Here is a 16,371-nt window from a genome sequence, read left to right as displayed (position 1 = left end):
AACACAATCGTGATATTCAAAGTTCGGCTTTTTGCGCATCGGGTTAGCGCACAAGCGAAAACTTTTACTTTTAACTTGTAATACTAGTGCTACCTGACACACAAAAGCTTACTTCTAGCGGAGTTAGTGAATGAATGAGAGCATTAAACAGGACTCCACTTGTGATCTGTCTCGATGGGGCCGATTTATCAAGGCCCAAATGCTTCTAATTCTGTGTGAGCCTTCAGGCTCGCCGGAATCAGGAGTTAAGAAGCAGCGGTCATAAGACCGCTGCTCCTTAACTCGCCCGCCAACCTCTGAGGCGGCAGACAGCAATCAGCCAGATTGGATACAATCGTGTTGAATAACACCCCCTGCTAGCAGCCGCGAATGTGCAGGGGGTGGTATTACACAAGCATTTCCTGAGAAATGCTTGTGCAATGGTAAATGCCGACAGCGTATGCTCACACTATGATAATTAGGCCCCTTTTAAATAGAAAAAATTATTAATTTATGGCAGATGATAATTCATTGACAGCAATTATGTCCATGTGGCCATTATTTTCTTTATTATTTTATATATTTCACAGATTATACCAGTATATCAAGCTGTTTGAATATTTACACTGACACACATATCCTTTAAATTGTATTAGTTTCAATTATATACTTTATCCAGTTATATTATCACATGTAAGTATTTGTTTGTGATAATAGATGCACATATTGGGTTATATCATGAGATTGTATGTGATGATACATGCACATATTGGGTTATATCATAAGATCGTATGTGATGATACATGCACATATTGGGTTATATCATAAGATCGTATGTGATGATACATGCACATATTGGTTTATATCATGAGATTGTTTGTGATAATACATACACGTATTGGGTTATATCATGAGATCGTATGTGATGATACATGCACATATTGGGTTATATCATGAGATCGTATGTGATGATACATGCACATATTGGGTTATATCATGAGATTGTTTGTGATGACACATGCACGTATTGGTTTATATCATGATATCGTATGTGATGATACATGCACGTATTGGGTTATATCATGATATTGTATGTGATAATACATACACGTATTGGTTTATATCATGATATCGTATGTGATGATACATGCACGTATTGGGTTATATCATGATATTGTATGTGATAATACATACACGTATTGGGTTATATCATGAGATTGTTTGTGATGATACATGCACGTATTGGGTTATATCATGAGATTGTATGTGATAATACATACACGTATTGGTTTATATCATGAGATCGTATGTGATGATACATGCACATATTGGGTTATATCATGAGATCGTATGTGATGATACATGCACATATTGGGTTATATCATGAGATTGTTTGTGATGACACATGCACGTATTGGTTTATATCATGATATCGTATGTGATGATACATGCACGTATTGGGTTATATCATGATATTGTATGTGATAATACATACACGTATTGGGTTATATCATGAGATTGTTTGTGATGATACATGCACGTATTGGGTTATATCATGATATTGTATGTGATAATACATACACGTATTGGGTTATATCATGAGATTGTTTGTGATGACACATGCACGTATTGGTTTATATCATGATATCGTATGTGATGATACATGCACGTATTGGGTTATATCATGATATTGTATGTGATAATACATACACGTATTGGGTTATATCATGAGATTGTTTGTGATGATACATGCACGTATTGGGTTATATCATGATATTGTAGGTGATGATACATGCACATATTGGGTTATATCATGAGATCATAACATAAGAGCAGACATTACTAAGATAACCGTGGATAATACATTCCATCAGGTCCCACACAAGCAGAGACGTCATTTCATTGCGGTGTCGTCAGGTGCAGGGCATAAATACTGAAACATACTGATAACTACAGACGATTGTCCATGAACTCAAGTCACATTGTCCATTTTTTAAATAAATTCATATGATAAGAGATCCCCAACACGGCTGCATTTCATTCATTGCTCATAAGATCTAGAATTTGTCAGCACCTGCAAATAGATTAAAATCCAGTAAATAAATCTATTACATTTGATATATATAATTGCAACCTATATGGATAACTAAAGTATCTTCTTTTAATGTGACAGAATTTGTATCTATTTCAAACACATGTTCATCAATAATTGTGAACGGTTATTAAATCACCAGCGAAATCATTTACAGTACAACTCCAAAAATACGGCCCCCGGAAATCCGGACAACTTAAAAATCTGGACTCTGGAGTGATTACAACTTCCGGGTGTTGGTTTGTCACTGGACATGAGCAAATTAGCATTCAGAGTGGCAACAAGCGACGGCACGCGAGGGCAGAGAGAAATCTGAGCTCCACAACTGCGCATTACAGTTTGCCATACATGATCGGTACCTGTGCAGCTATTTACTATCTTTACACTGCACAGTACCATTATACCCGTATACTGTACTGTAGTACTGTATTGTACAGAAGTGTACTGTACCAATGTTTGGAGAAACTCTGAAATCACAGGGCACAGCAGAAGCTCCATCCAAAAGCGGTTCACCGGGCGCAGCAGATGTTAGCGCTCCGTGAACAAGCAGTTCAGCATGTGCCAAATAAATACCTGTAATGGAAAGGAATGTACATATGCAGGTACAGTACTCTATTTTAATAAAGAAGACGATCAAGGCGTAAAAAAAACATTAACACATCTTCTTTATTGTTTACAGGTATTTTATCAGCGATGTCGGAGAATCCGGAAAATCCGAAAATACAGACCGGGCAAATCCCCAAGCAGTCCGGATTTTCAGAGTTGTACTGTACTTTTAATTATTGTAATGTCTGTAAATAAGGGTTTAAAATTTTAAAGGGTCATAATAATCAAAAAAGTACATGTTGTAATTCATTATAGATGCTAAGAAGGTTGATAGGAGCTCAGGAGGGTGCATGTGTATTTAGCAGTCTATGGCAGCAGTGTATGTAACTATGCATAACATTACTATAGATACTAGGTAGGCTGATAGCTCAGGAGCGTGCATGTGTATTTAGCAGTCTATGGCAGCAATGTATATAACTATGCATAACATTACTATAGATACTAGGTAGGCTAATAGTTCAGGAGCGTGCATGTGTATTTAGCAGTCTATGGCAGCAGTGTATGTAACTATGCATAACATTACTATAGATACCAGGTAGGCTGATAGCTCAGGAGCGTGCATGTGTATTTAGCAGTATATGGCAGCAGTGTATGTAACTATGCATAACATTACTATAGATACCAGGTAGGCTGATAGCTCAGGAGCGTGCATGTGTATTTAGCAGTCTATGGCAGCAGTGTATGTAACTATGCATTACTATAGATACTAGGTAGGCTGATAGCTCAGGAGCGTGCATCTGTATTTAGCAGTCTATGGCAGCAGTGTATGTAACTATGCATAACATTACTATAGATACCAGGTAGGCTGATAGCTCAGGAGCGTGCATGTGTATGGCAGCAGTGTATGTAACTATGCATAAAATTACTATAGATACCAAGTAGGCTGATAGCTCAGGAGCGTGCATGTGTATTTAGCAGTCTATGGCAGCAGTGTATGTAACTATACATAGCATTACTATAGATACTAGGTAGGCTGATAGTTCAGGAGCGTGCATGTGTATATTGCAGTCTATGGCAGCAGTGTATGTAATTATGCATAACATTACTATAGATACTAGGTAGGCTGATAGCTCAGGAGCGTGCATGTGTATATTGCAGTCTATGGCAGCAGTGTATGTAACTATACATAGCATTACTATAGATACTAGGTAGGCCGATAGCTCAGGAGAGTGCATGTGTATGGCAGCAGTGTATGTAACTATGCATAACATTATTATAGATACTAGGTAGGCTAATAGCTCAGGAGCGTGCATGTAACTATGCATAACATTACTATAGATACTAGGTAGGCTGATAGCTCAGAAGCGTGCATGTGTCTATAGCAGTCTATAGCAGCAGTGTATGTAACTATGCATAACATTACTATAGATACTAGGTAGGCTGATAGCTCAGGAGCGTGCATGTAACTATGCATAACATTACTATAGATACTAGGTAGGCTGATAGCTCAGGAGCGTGCATGTAACTATGCATAACATTACTATAGATACTAGGTAGGCTGATAGCTCAGGAGCGTGCATGTAACTATGCATAATATTACTATAGATACTAGGTAGGCTGTTAGCTCAAGAGCGTGCATGTAACTATGCATAACATTACTATAGATACTAGGTAGGCTGATAGCTCAGGAGCGTGCATGTAACTATGCATAACATTACTATAGATACCAGGTAGGCTGATAGCTCAGGAGCATGCATGTGTATTTAGCAGTCTATGGCAGCAGTGTATGTAACTATGCATAACATTACTATAGATACAAGGTAGGCTGATAGCTCAGGAGCGTGCATGTGTATTTAGCAGTCTATGGCAGCAGTGTATGTAACTATGCATTACTATAGATACTAGGTAGGCTGATAGCTCAGGAGCGTGAATCTGTATTTAGCAGTCTATGGCAGCAGTGTATGTAACTATGCATAACAGTACTATAGATACCAGGTAGGCTGATAGCTCAGGAGCGTGCATGTGTATGGCAGCAGTGTATGTAACTAAGCATAATATTACTATAGATACTAGGTAGGCTGATAGCTCAGGAGCGTGCATGTGTATATAGCAGTCTATGGCAGCAGTGTATGTAACTATGCATAACATTACTATAGATACTAGGTAGGATGATACAGGTATTTTATCAGCGATGTCGGAGAATCCGGAAAATCCGAAAATACAGACCGGGCAAATCCCCAAGCAGTCCGGATTTTCAGAGTTGTACTGTACTTTTAATCATTGCAATGTCTGTAAATAAGGGTTTAAAATTTTAAAGGGTCATAATAATCAAAAAAGTACATGTTGTAATTCATTATAGATGCTAAGAAGGTTGATAGGAGCTCAGGAGGGTGCATGTGTATTTAGCAGTCTATGGCAGCAGTGTATGTAACTATGCATAACATTACTATAGATACCAGGTAGGCTGATAGCTCAGGAGCGTGCATGTGTATTTAGCAGTCTATGGCAGCAGTGTATATAACTATACATAACATTACTATAGATACTAGGTAGGCTGATAGTTCAGGAGCGTGCATGTGTATTTAGCAGTCTATGGCAGCAGTGTATGTAACTATGCATAACATTACTATAGATAACAGGTAGGCTGATAGCTCAGGAGTGTGCATGTGTATTTAGCAGTGTATGGCAGCAGTGTATGTAACTATGCATAACATTACTATAGATACCAGGTAGGCTGATAGCTCAGGAGCGTGCATGTGTATTTAGCAGTGTATGTAACTATGCATAACATTACTATAGATACTAGGTAGGCTGATAGCTCAGGAGCGTGTATGTGTATTTAGCAGTATATGGCAGCAGTGTATGTAACTATGCATAACATTACTATAGATACAAGGTAGGCTGATAGCTCAGGAGCGTGCATGTGTATTTAGCAGTCTATGGCAGCAGTGTATGTAACTATGCATTACTATAGATACTAGGTAGGCTGATAGCTCAGGAGCGTGCATCTGTATTTAGCAGTCTATGGCAGCAGTGTATGTAATTATGCATAACATTACTATAGATACCAGGTAGGCTGATAGCTAGGCTGATAGCTCAGGAGCGTGCATGTGTATGGCAGCAGTGTATGTAACTATGCATAATATTACTATAGATACCAAGTAGGCTGATAGCTCAGGAGCGTGCATGTGTATTTAGCAGTCTATGGCAGCAGTGTATGTAACTATGTATAACATTACTATAGATACTACGTAGGCTGATAGTTCAGGAGCGTGCATGTGTATATTGCAGTATATGGCAGCAATGTATGTAACTATGCATAACATTACTATAGATACTAGGTAGGCTGATAGCTCAGGAGCGTGCATGTGTATTTAGTAGTGTATGGCAGCAGTGTATGTAACTATGCATAACATTACTATAGATACTAGGTAGGCTGATAGCTCAGGAGCGTGCATGTGTATATTGCAGTCTATGGTAGCAGTGTATGTAATTATGCATAACATTACTATAGATACTAGGTAGGCTGATAGCTCAGGAGCGTGCATGTGTATTTAGCAGTCTATGGCAGCAGTGTATGTAACTATACATAGCATTACTATAGATACTAGATAGGCTGATAGCTCAGGAGCGTGCATGTAACTATGCATAATATTACTATAGATACTAGGTAGGCTGATAGCTCAGGAGCGTGCATGTAACTATGTATTACATTACTATAGATACTAGATAGGATGATAGCTCAGGAGCGTGCATGTAACTATGCATAATATTACTATAGATACTAGGTAGGCTGATAGCTCAGGAGCGTGCATGTAACTATGTATTACATTACTATAGATACTAGATAGGATGATAGCTCAGAAGCGTGCATGTAACTATGCATAACATTACTATATAGGGACACAGTTTAGTGATGTAAAATGCTGGAGAAATAAAACCTTTTCTGTGAGGTGTCACATGCGGAGCGTGAAGCGGTGTACACAAATACTTACTCTCTCGGCACGTTGGATAGAGGATATCTTCCTTAATACATATTCCGGTCAGATCGGAGTCACTGACATGTCCCGGCTTACACACGAACTTGATATGGGAGTTGTTCTCATAGATCACATCGTTATTATGAACCGGATCCAGCTCTAAGAAGTTCTCATCTAATTTGTCTTGATTTAATCGGCAAGGCTCTATTAAACAAATGGCCCATTAACCAATGACACTCACTTGTCTGCTTGTGACCTTATAACCTGATGTAAAGCTCATGTCTGATTCGTATTAAAGGTGTTAATGTGTAGCAGTGACACTCACTTGTCTGCATGTGACCTTATAACCTGATGTATAGCTCATGTCTGATTCGTATTAAAGGTGTTAATGTGTAGCAGTGACACTCACTTGTCTGCATGTGACCTTATAACCTGATGTATAGCTCATGTCTGATTCGTATTAAAGGTGCTAACGTGTAGCAGTGACATTCACTTGTCTGCATGTGACCTTATAACCTGATGTATAGCTCATGTCTGATTCGTATTAAAGGTGCTAACGTGTAGCAGTGACACTCACTTGTCTGCATGTGACCTTATAACCTGATGTATAGCTCATGTCTGATTCGTATTAAAGCTGTTAATGTGTAGCAGTGACACTCACTTGTCTGCATGTGACCTTATAACCTGATGTATAGCTCATGTCTGATTCGTATTAAAGGTGCTAACGTGTAGCAGTGACACTCACTTGTCTGCATGTGACCTTATAACCTGATGTATAGCTCATGTCTGATTCGTATTAAAGCTGTTAATGTGTAGCAGTGACACTCACTTGTCTGCATGTGACCTTATAACCTGATGTATAGCTCATGTCTGATTCGTATTAAAGGTGCTAACGTGTAGCAGTGACACTCACTTGTCTGCATGTGACTTTATAACCTGATGTATAGCTCATGTCTGATTCGTATTAAAGGTGCTAATGTGTAGCAGTGACACACACTTGTCTGCATGTGACCTTATAACCTGATGTATAGCTCATGTCTGATTCGTATTAAAGGTGTTAATGTGTAGCAGTGACACTCACTTGTCTGCATGTGACCTTATAATCTGATGTATAGCTCATGTCTGATTCGTATTAAAGGTGTTAATGTGTAGCAGTGACACTCACTTGTCTGCATGTGACCTTATAACCTGATGTATAGCTCATGTCTGATTCGTATTAAAGGTGCTAATGTGTAGCAGTGACACACACTTGTCTGCATGTGACCTTATAACCTGATGTATAGTTCATGTCTGATTCGTATTAAAGGTGCTAATGTGTAGCAGTGACACTAACTTGTCTGCATGTGACCTTATAACCTGATGTATAGCTCATGTCTGATTCGTATTAAAGGTGCTAACGTGTAGCAGTGACACTCACTTGTCTGCATGTGACCTTATAATGAACAGGATAACGATAGCTCATGTCTGATTCGTATTAAAGGTGTTAATGTGTAGCAGTGACACTCACTTGTCTGCATGTGACCTTATAACCTGATGTATAGCTCATGTCTGATTCGTATTAAAGGTGCTAGCGTGTAGCAGTGACATTCACTTGTCTGCATGTGACCTTATAACCTGATGTATAGTTCATGTCTGATTCGTATTAAAGGTGCTAATGTGTAGCAGTGACACTCACTTGTCTGCATGTGACCTTATAACCTGATGTATAGCTCATGTCTGATTCGTATTAAAGGTGCTAACGAGTAACAATGACACACACTTGTCTGCATGTGACCTTATAATCTGATGTATAGCTCATGTCTGATTCGTATTAAAGGTGCTAACGTGTAGCAATGACACTCACTTGTCTGCATGTGACCTTATAACCTGATGTATAGCTCATGTCTGATTCGTATTAAAGGTGTTAACGTGTAGCAATGACATTCACTTGTCTGTATGTGACCTTATAACCTGATGTATAGCTCATGTCTGATTCGTATTAAAGGTGTTAATGTGTAGCAGTGACACTCACTTGTCTGCATGTGACCTTATAACCTGATGTATAGCTCATGTCTGATTCGTATTAAAGGTGCTAACGTGTAGCAGTGACACTCACTTGTCTGCATGTGACCTTATAACCTGATGTATAGCTCATGTCTGATTCGTATTAAAGGTGCTAACGAGTAACAATGACACACACTTGTCTGCATGTGACCTTATAATCTGATGTATAGCTCATGTCTGATTCGTATTAAAGGTGTTAATGTGTAGCAGTGACACTCACTTGTCTGCATGTGACCTTATAACCTGATGTATAGCTCATGTCTGATTCGTATTAAAGGTGCTAACGAGTAACAATGACACACACTTGTCTGCATGTGACCTTATAATCTGATGTATAGCTCATGTCTGATTCGTATTAAAGGTGTTAATGTGTAGCAGTGACACTCACTTGTCTGCATGTGACCTTATAACCTGATGTATAGCTCATGTCTGATTCGTATTAAAGGTGTTAATGTGTAGCAGTGACACTCACTTGTCTGCATGTGACCTTATAACCTGATGTATAGCTCATGTCTGATTCGTATTAAAGGTGCTAATGTGTAGCAGTGACACTCACTTGTCTGCATGTGACCTTATAACCTGATGTATAGCTCATGTCTGATTCGTATTAAAGGTGTTAATGTGTAGCAGTGACACTCACTTGTCTGCATGTGACCTTATAACCTGATGTATAGCTCATGTCTGATTCGTATTAAAGGTGCTAGCGTGTAGCAATGACACTCACTTGTCTGCATGTGACCTTATAACCTGATGTATAGCTCATGTCTGATTCGTATTAAAGGTGCTAATGTGTAGCAATGACATTCACTTGTCTGCATGTGACCTTATAACCTGATGTATAGCTCATGTCTGATTAGTATTAAAGGTGTTAATGTGTAGCAGTGACACTCACTTGTCTGCATGTGACCTTATAACCTGATGTATAGCTCATGTCTGATTCGTATTAAAGGTGTTAATGTGTAGCAGTGACACTCACTTGTCTGCATGTGACCTTATAACCTGATGTAAAGCTCATGTCTGATTCGTATTAAAGGTGCTAACGTGTAGCAGTGACATTCACTTGTCTGCATGTGACCTTATAACCTGATGTATAGCTCATGTCTGATTCGTATTAAAGGTGCTAACGTGTAGCAGTGACACTCACTTGTCTGCATGTGACCTTATAACCTGATGTATAGCTCATGTCTGATTCGTATTAAAGGTGCTAACGTGTAGCAGTGACATTCACTTGTCTGCATGTGACCTTATAACCTGATGTATAGCTCATGTCTGATTCGTATTAAAGGTGCTAACGTGTAGCAGTGACACTCACTTGTCTGCATGTGACCTTATAACCTGATGTATAGCTCATGTCTGATTCGTATTAAAGGTGCTAACGTGTAGCAGTGACACTCACTTGTCTGCATGTGACCTTATAACCTGATGTATAGCTCATGTCTGATTCGTATTAAAGGTGCTAACGTGTAGCAATGACACTCACTTGTCTGCATGTGACCTTATAATCTGATGTATAGCTCATGTCTGATTCGTATTAAAGGTGTTAATGTGTAGCAGTGACACTCACTTGTCTGCATGTGACCTTATAACCTGATGTATAGCTCATGTCTGATTCGTATTAAAGGTGTTAATGTGTAGCAATGACATTCACTTGTCTGCATGTGACCTTATAACCTGATGTATAGCTCATGTCTGATTCGTATTAAAGGTGCTAACGTGTAGCAATGACACTCACTTGCCTGCATGTGACCTTATAACCTGATGTATAGCTCATGTCTGATTCATATTAAAGGTGCTAACGTGTAGCAATGACACTCACTTGTCTGCATGTGACCTTATAATCTGATGTATAGCTCATGTCTGATTCATATTAAAGGTGCTAACGTGTAGCAATGACACTCACTTGTCTGCATGTGACCTTATAATCTGATGTATAGCTCATGTCTGATTCATATTAAAGGTGCTAACGTGTAGCAATGACACTCACTTGTCTGCATGTGACCTTATAACCTGATGTATAGCTCATGTCTGATACTTGTCTGCATGTGACCTTATAATCTGATGTATAGCTCATGTCTGATTCGTATTAAAGGTGCTAACGTGTAGCAATGACACTCACTTGTCTGCATGTGACCTTATAACCTGATGTATAGCTCATGTCTGATTCGTATTAAAGGTGTTAATGTGTAGCAGTGACACTCACTTGTCTGCATGTGACCTTATAACCTGATGTATAGCTCATGTCTGATTCGTATTAAAGGTGTTAATGTGTAGCAATGACATTCACTTGTCTGCATGTGACCTTATAACCTGATGTATAGCTCATGTCTGATTCGTATTAAAGGTGCTAGCGTGTAGCAGTGACACTCACTTGTCTGCATGTGACCTTATAATCTGATGTATAGCTCATGTCTGATTCATATTAAAGGTGCTAACGTGTAGCAGTGAACAATAAATCTTTAGCTGCCAGAGAGAGCTTAGAGCATTGCCAAAAGCCAGTGGTTTGCAACTGCAGCACTGGCGAACATTAAAGGGACATGAAAAACACATTTTTCCTTTCACGATTCAGATAGAGCACGTGATTTTAACCCCTTAATGACAGAGGACGTACGCCATACGTCCTCAGAAAAAATACAGTTGACGTCTGTGGACGTATGGCGTACATCCTCGGTTTGGAAAGCAGCTGGAAGCGATCCTGATCGCTTCCAGCTGCTTTCCGGTTATTGTAGGATATCGAGGCATCCTGCAATAACAATTTTTACACCTCCGGTGCAGAGAGAGCCACTCTGTGGCCCTCTCTACACCGGACATCGATGGCCGCATTCGTTGGTGGGTGGGAGCTGCAGTGGGTGGGCGGCCATCAATGGTTTCTGAGCCTGAGAGGGGGGGCGGGACAGTCGGGGCACGCACGGACGTGCGTGCACGGGGGGCGGCGGGCGCATGCACGGGGAGGGAGCGGTTGGGAACCGTTACATTACAGAAAATATAAAGTATAAGTGGGAGAAAGGGGGGGAGGGAATCTAAGGGATCTGGGAGGGGGTGGGGGTTGGTCGGGGAAGCTACACTACAGAAAAAAAAAAAAGAGATACATTATATTGTAAACTGGGTACTGGCAGACAGCTGCCAGTACCCAAGAGGGCTGCCAAGAAGGTAGAGGGGGAGGTTAGAGAGCTGTTTGAGGGGGGGCAGGGAGGCTGGGGGCTAAGGGGGATCCTACACAGCAGCATATGTAAATATGCAAAGGGAAAAAAAAGAGAAACAAAGAATGCCTTTTATTTTAGTACTGGCAGACTTTCTGCCAGTACTTAAGATGGCGGGGACAATTGTGGGGTGGGGGAGGTAAGAGAGCTGTTTGGGAGGGATCAGGGGGGTGATGTGTCAGGTGGGAGGCTGAGCTCTACACTAAAGCTAAAATTAACCCTACAAACTACCTAATTAACCCCTTCACTGCTAGCCATACACGTGTGATGCGCAGCGGCATTTAGCGGCCTTCTAAATACCAAAAAGCAACGCCAAAGCCATATATGTCTGCTATTTCTGAACAAAGGGGATCCCAGAGAAGCATTTACAACCATTTATGCCATAATTGCACAAGCTGTTTGTAAATGATTTCAGTGACAAAACTAAAATTTGGAAAAAATTAACGTTTTTTTTTATTTTATCGCATTTGGCGGTGAAATGGTGGTATGAAATATACCAAAATGGGCCTAGATCAATACTTTGGGTTGTCTACTACACTAAAGCTAAAATTACCCCAAAAAGCTCCCTACATGCTCCCTAATTAACCCCTTCACTGCTGGGCATAATACACATGTGGTGCGCAATGGAATTTAGCGGCCTTCTAATTACTAAAAAGCAGCGCCAAAGCCATATATGTCTGCTATTTCTGAACAAAGGGGATCCCAGAGAAAAATTTACAACCATTTATGCCATAATTGCACAAGCTGTTTGTAAATGATTTCAGTGAGAAACCTAAAGTTTGTAAAAAAAATTGTGAAAAAGTGAACGGTTTTTTTTTATTTGATCGCATTTGGTGGTGAAATGGTGGCATGAAATATACCAAAATGGGCCTAGATCAATACTTTGGGATGTCTTCTAAAAAAAATATATGCATGTCAAGGGATATTCAGGGATTCCTGACAGATATCAGTGTCCCAATGTAACTAGCGCTAATTTTTTTTAAAAAAAAGTGGTTTGGAAATAGCAAAGTGCTACTTGTATTTATTGCCCTATAACTTGCAAAAAAAGCAAAGAACATGTAAACATTGGGTATTTCTAAACTCTGGACCAAATTTAGAAACTATTTAGCATGGGTGTTTTTTGGTGGTTGTAGATGTGTAACAGATTTTGGGGGTCAAAGTTAGAAAAAGTGAGTTTTTTTCCATTTTTTCTTCATATTTTATAAAAAAAAATTATAGTAAATTATAAGATATGATGAAAATAATGGTATCTTTAGAAAGTCCATTTAATGGTGAGAAAAACGGTATATAATATGTGTGGGTACAGTAAACGAGTAAGAGGAAAATTACAGCTAAACACAAACACCGCAGAAATGTAAAAATAGCCTTGGTCCCAAATGGACAGAAAATGGAAAAGTGCTGTGGTCATTAAGGGGTTAAACAACTTTCCAGTTTACTTCTAATATCTAGTTTGTTTTGTTTTCTTGATATCATTTGTTGAAAAAGATACCTAAGTAGGCTCCGGAGCTGCTGATTGGTGACTGAACATAAATGTCTCATGTTATTGGCTCACCAAATGCATTCAGCTAGCTCCTAGTAGTGCATTGATGCTTCTTCAAAGGAAACAGAGAGAATAAAGCAAATTAAATAGAAGTAAATGAACAAGTTTTTTTTTATTGTATTCTCTATCTAATTCATGAAATAAAAATTTGGGTTTCATGTCCCTTTAAACTAGATGTAGATTTATAAATGGTATATATATATATATATATATATATATATATAAACGTGTCTGACCATAAGCTAGGACTTACTTTCTGTAAAGCATTTGGGGTAAGTCATCACGCCGTTATTGCATACTATTTCCAGAGGCGCTAAGGATGAATGGAAGTGGCGTGGCTTGCACCGGACAAGAAGTCTCTCCTCTTCTCTATACATTTTGTTTTTTCTTGCAGACCCGAGAATCAAGTTGTTGTTGTTAATACTCTCTTCGGATAATCTACAGGATCCTGGAACTTAAAGCAGAATTGTTAGGGTGTAGGGTGGGTTAAATCAGTGGCAGGTTTAGGTGCCCTGCTCTGCTGCGTACAAAACCCTCACTTCCTCCCCTATTCATAATGTATTATATTTGCCTCATTTAGAAAACTCACGACAGCTCTTCTGCCACTAAAGCACACAATACAATGGTCAACCTCTAAATAGATGTAATGATTCCGGCTACCGATGACACAGACGAATGGAAAAACTTAACTGTAGAATTAAAATAAACTAATTTTAAACTATAAATTAACCTACTCTAACTATTATACTAAAATTAAATTAAACTACCAATTAAATAAACTAAATTACATATTAAAAAAACCTAACACTACTAAAATTATTTAAATATACAATTAAACATTATTACAAAGTACTAAATTACAAAAAATAACAAACAAAATTATCCAAAATATTTTTTTTAACCTAATCTAATAGCCCTATCAAAATAAAAAAGCCCCCCCCCCCAATAAAATATCCCTAGTCTACAATAAACTACCAATAGCCCTTAAAAGGGTCTTTTGTAGGGCATTGCTAAATTCAGTAGCTCTCCTCCTATTGGCTGATTTGAACAGCCAATAGGATTTCAGAAGCTTACCTCCTATTGGCTGATTTGAATTTAACACTCAAATCAGCCAATAGGAATGCAAGGGACACCATCTTTAATCGCTTTCCTTGCATTGAAGCTTCAGTTTACGGCGGCTACCGTAAGAAGAGGAGCTCCGCGTCTGATGGCTTCAGGATGGACCCCCTCCACGCCACAGGGATGAAGACTGAAGATGCCGCTTGGATGAAGACTTTGCTGCTTGGATGAATAAAGACATCGCCGCCTGGATGAAGACTTATCCGCCGGGATGTCGGGACTTCTGAACTGTAGGTGGATCTTCTCGGGTTAGTGTTAAAATTTTGTTACATTTTTTGGGTGTTTTTTTTTTTTATAGATTAGGGTTTGGGCTTGTAAAATAGCTAAATGCCCTTTTAAAGGGCAATGCCCATCCAAATGCCTTTTTCAGGGCAATGGGTATCTTAGTTTTTTTTTATTTTGGGGGGGTTGGTTGGGTCGTGGGTTTTACTGTTGGGGGAACTTTGTATTTTTTTTACAGGTAAAAGAGCTGTAAAAAAAGGCCCTTTTAAGGGCTATTGGTAGTTTATTGTAGGCAAGGGTTTTTTTTATTTTGGAGGAACGCTTTTTTATTTTGATAGGGCTATAAGATTAGGTGTAAAAAAAATATTTTGAAAAATTTTGTTATTTTTCATAATTTAGTGTTTGTTATTTTTTGTAACTTAGTGTTTGTTTTTTGTAATTTAGTACTTTGTAATAATGTTTAATTGTATATTTAAATAATTTTAGTAGTGTTAGGTTTTTTAATATGTAATTTAGTTTAATTTAATTTTAGTATAATAGTTAGGGTAGGTTAATTAATAGTTTAAAATTAGTTTATTTTAATTCTACAGGAAAGTTTTAATTTATATTAAGATAAGGATCTTGCAATTTAATTGAGTTAATGGATTGTTAGGTTTAGGGGTTAATAGTTTAATTTAGTTTTTGCGATGTGGGGGGCTGACGGTTTAGGGGCTTAGTTAGTGGTGGTGATGTGGTAGGCCAGAGGTTTAGGGTTAATAAGTTTATTTAGTGGCGGCTGTGTCGGGGAGCGGCGGTATAGGGGTTAATACATTTTATTTGTGTCGGCGATGTCGGGGGCGGCAGATTAGGGGTGTTTAGACTCGGGGTTTATGTTAGGGTGTTAGGTGAAAACGTAACTTTTTTTAAACCACAGAAATTAATTTAATATGCTTCATTCTCATAAGCTCTCTGTGCTTTCAAACTCCCATTGATTTCTATGGCATTTGCGGCCTCAAGGGTGGCGGTTTGAAAACTAGGTACGCTTTGTCGGAATAGCCGCAAGCGTACCTGTTAAATGTTTGATAAATTGGGAAAAGGGTCAAATAGAGTCGAATGTGTATTCGGAACATCTGTAATGACGTAAGCATCGATCTGCGTCGGATTGAGATCGCGGGATCATATGTTACGTCACAAATTTCAACATTTGTTGATCTTGATAACTACGTCAGATCAATCTCGCGACAATTACGACGTGGAATTCCAGCGTATTTTTGGTTGACGCTTTCATAAACATACCCCCATGAGTCAGTTTTACCAAAGTCAATTTTACTGTGAGCTAATGGTTTGAATTGTTCTCCAATCAGCGCTTTAGCTACAACAAAAGTGCCATATGGGAAGAGCGCCGATTGGACAACAATTGAAAGGTTCGCTCAAAGAAAAAGTTTTTGGAAGTTATAGAGCAACTTCGTTACAACTGATGAAGGAAACTCCATCTAAAATATTACTAACAGTCCTGATCGGATTTTAAAAAGTGGAGAGTTTACCATCACCTTAATGTTGTATGTTTCGTTTTCGTGTCTGGCTGTGTTATTTAGTATTGATTCAGACCCGAGGAAGAGAAAAAAACTTGTCTTTTAAATACCTTTTTTATTGGACTAAAATGATATCATTGCA

At 38.8% G+C, this 16,371-nt stretch overlaps 1 protein-coding gene across 2 annotated transcripts in view; it reads right to left on the bottom strand.

Annotated features, from left to right (window-relative positions):
• Nucleotides 1-520: 520 nt before the first annotated feature.
• LOC128641242 (coagulation factor XIII B chain) overlaps nt 521-16,371 on the bottom strand; it is a 72,570-nt gene continuing 56,719 nt past the window's right edge. For both annotated transcript variants that reach the window (XM_053693828.1, XM_053693827.1), the window contains exons 10-12: nt 13,631-13,831; nt 6,613-6,801; nt 521-2,053 (exon numbers count right to left, since the gene is read on the bottom strand). In XM_053693828.1, the coding sequence (XP_053549803.1) occupies nt 2,037-2,053; nt 6,613-6,801; nt 13,631-13,831 (407 nt within the window). In that variant the 3' untranslated portion in view covers nt 521-2,036. The remainder of the gene's footprint in view (nt 2,054-6,612; nt 6,802-13,630; nt 13,832-16,371) is intronic.

The sequence above is a fragment of the Bombina bombina genome, chromosome 10, assembly GCF_027579735.1.
Source record: "Bombina bombina isolate aBomBom1 chromosome 10, aBomBom1.pri, whole genome shotgun sequence".
Taxonomy (NCBI): Eukaryota; Metazoa; Chordata; class Amphibia; order Anura; family Bombinatoridae; genus Bombina; species Bombina bombina.
Note: the sequence above shows the minus strand (reverse complement) of the source record. Positions and strands in the feature narration are given on the sequence as shown.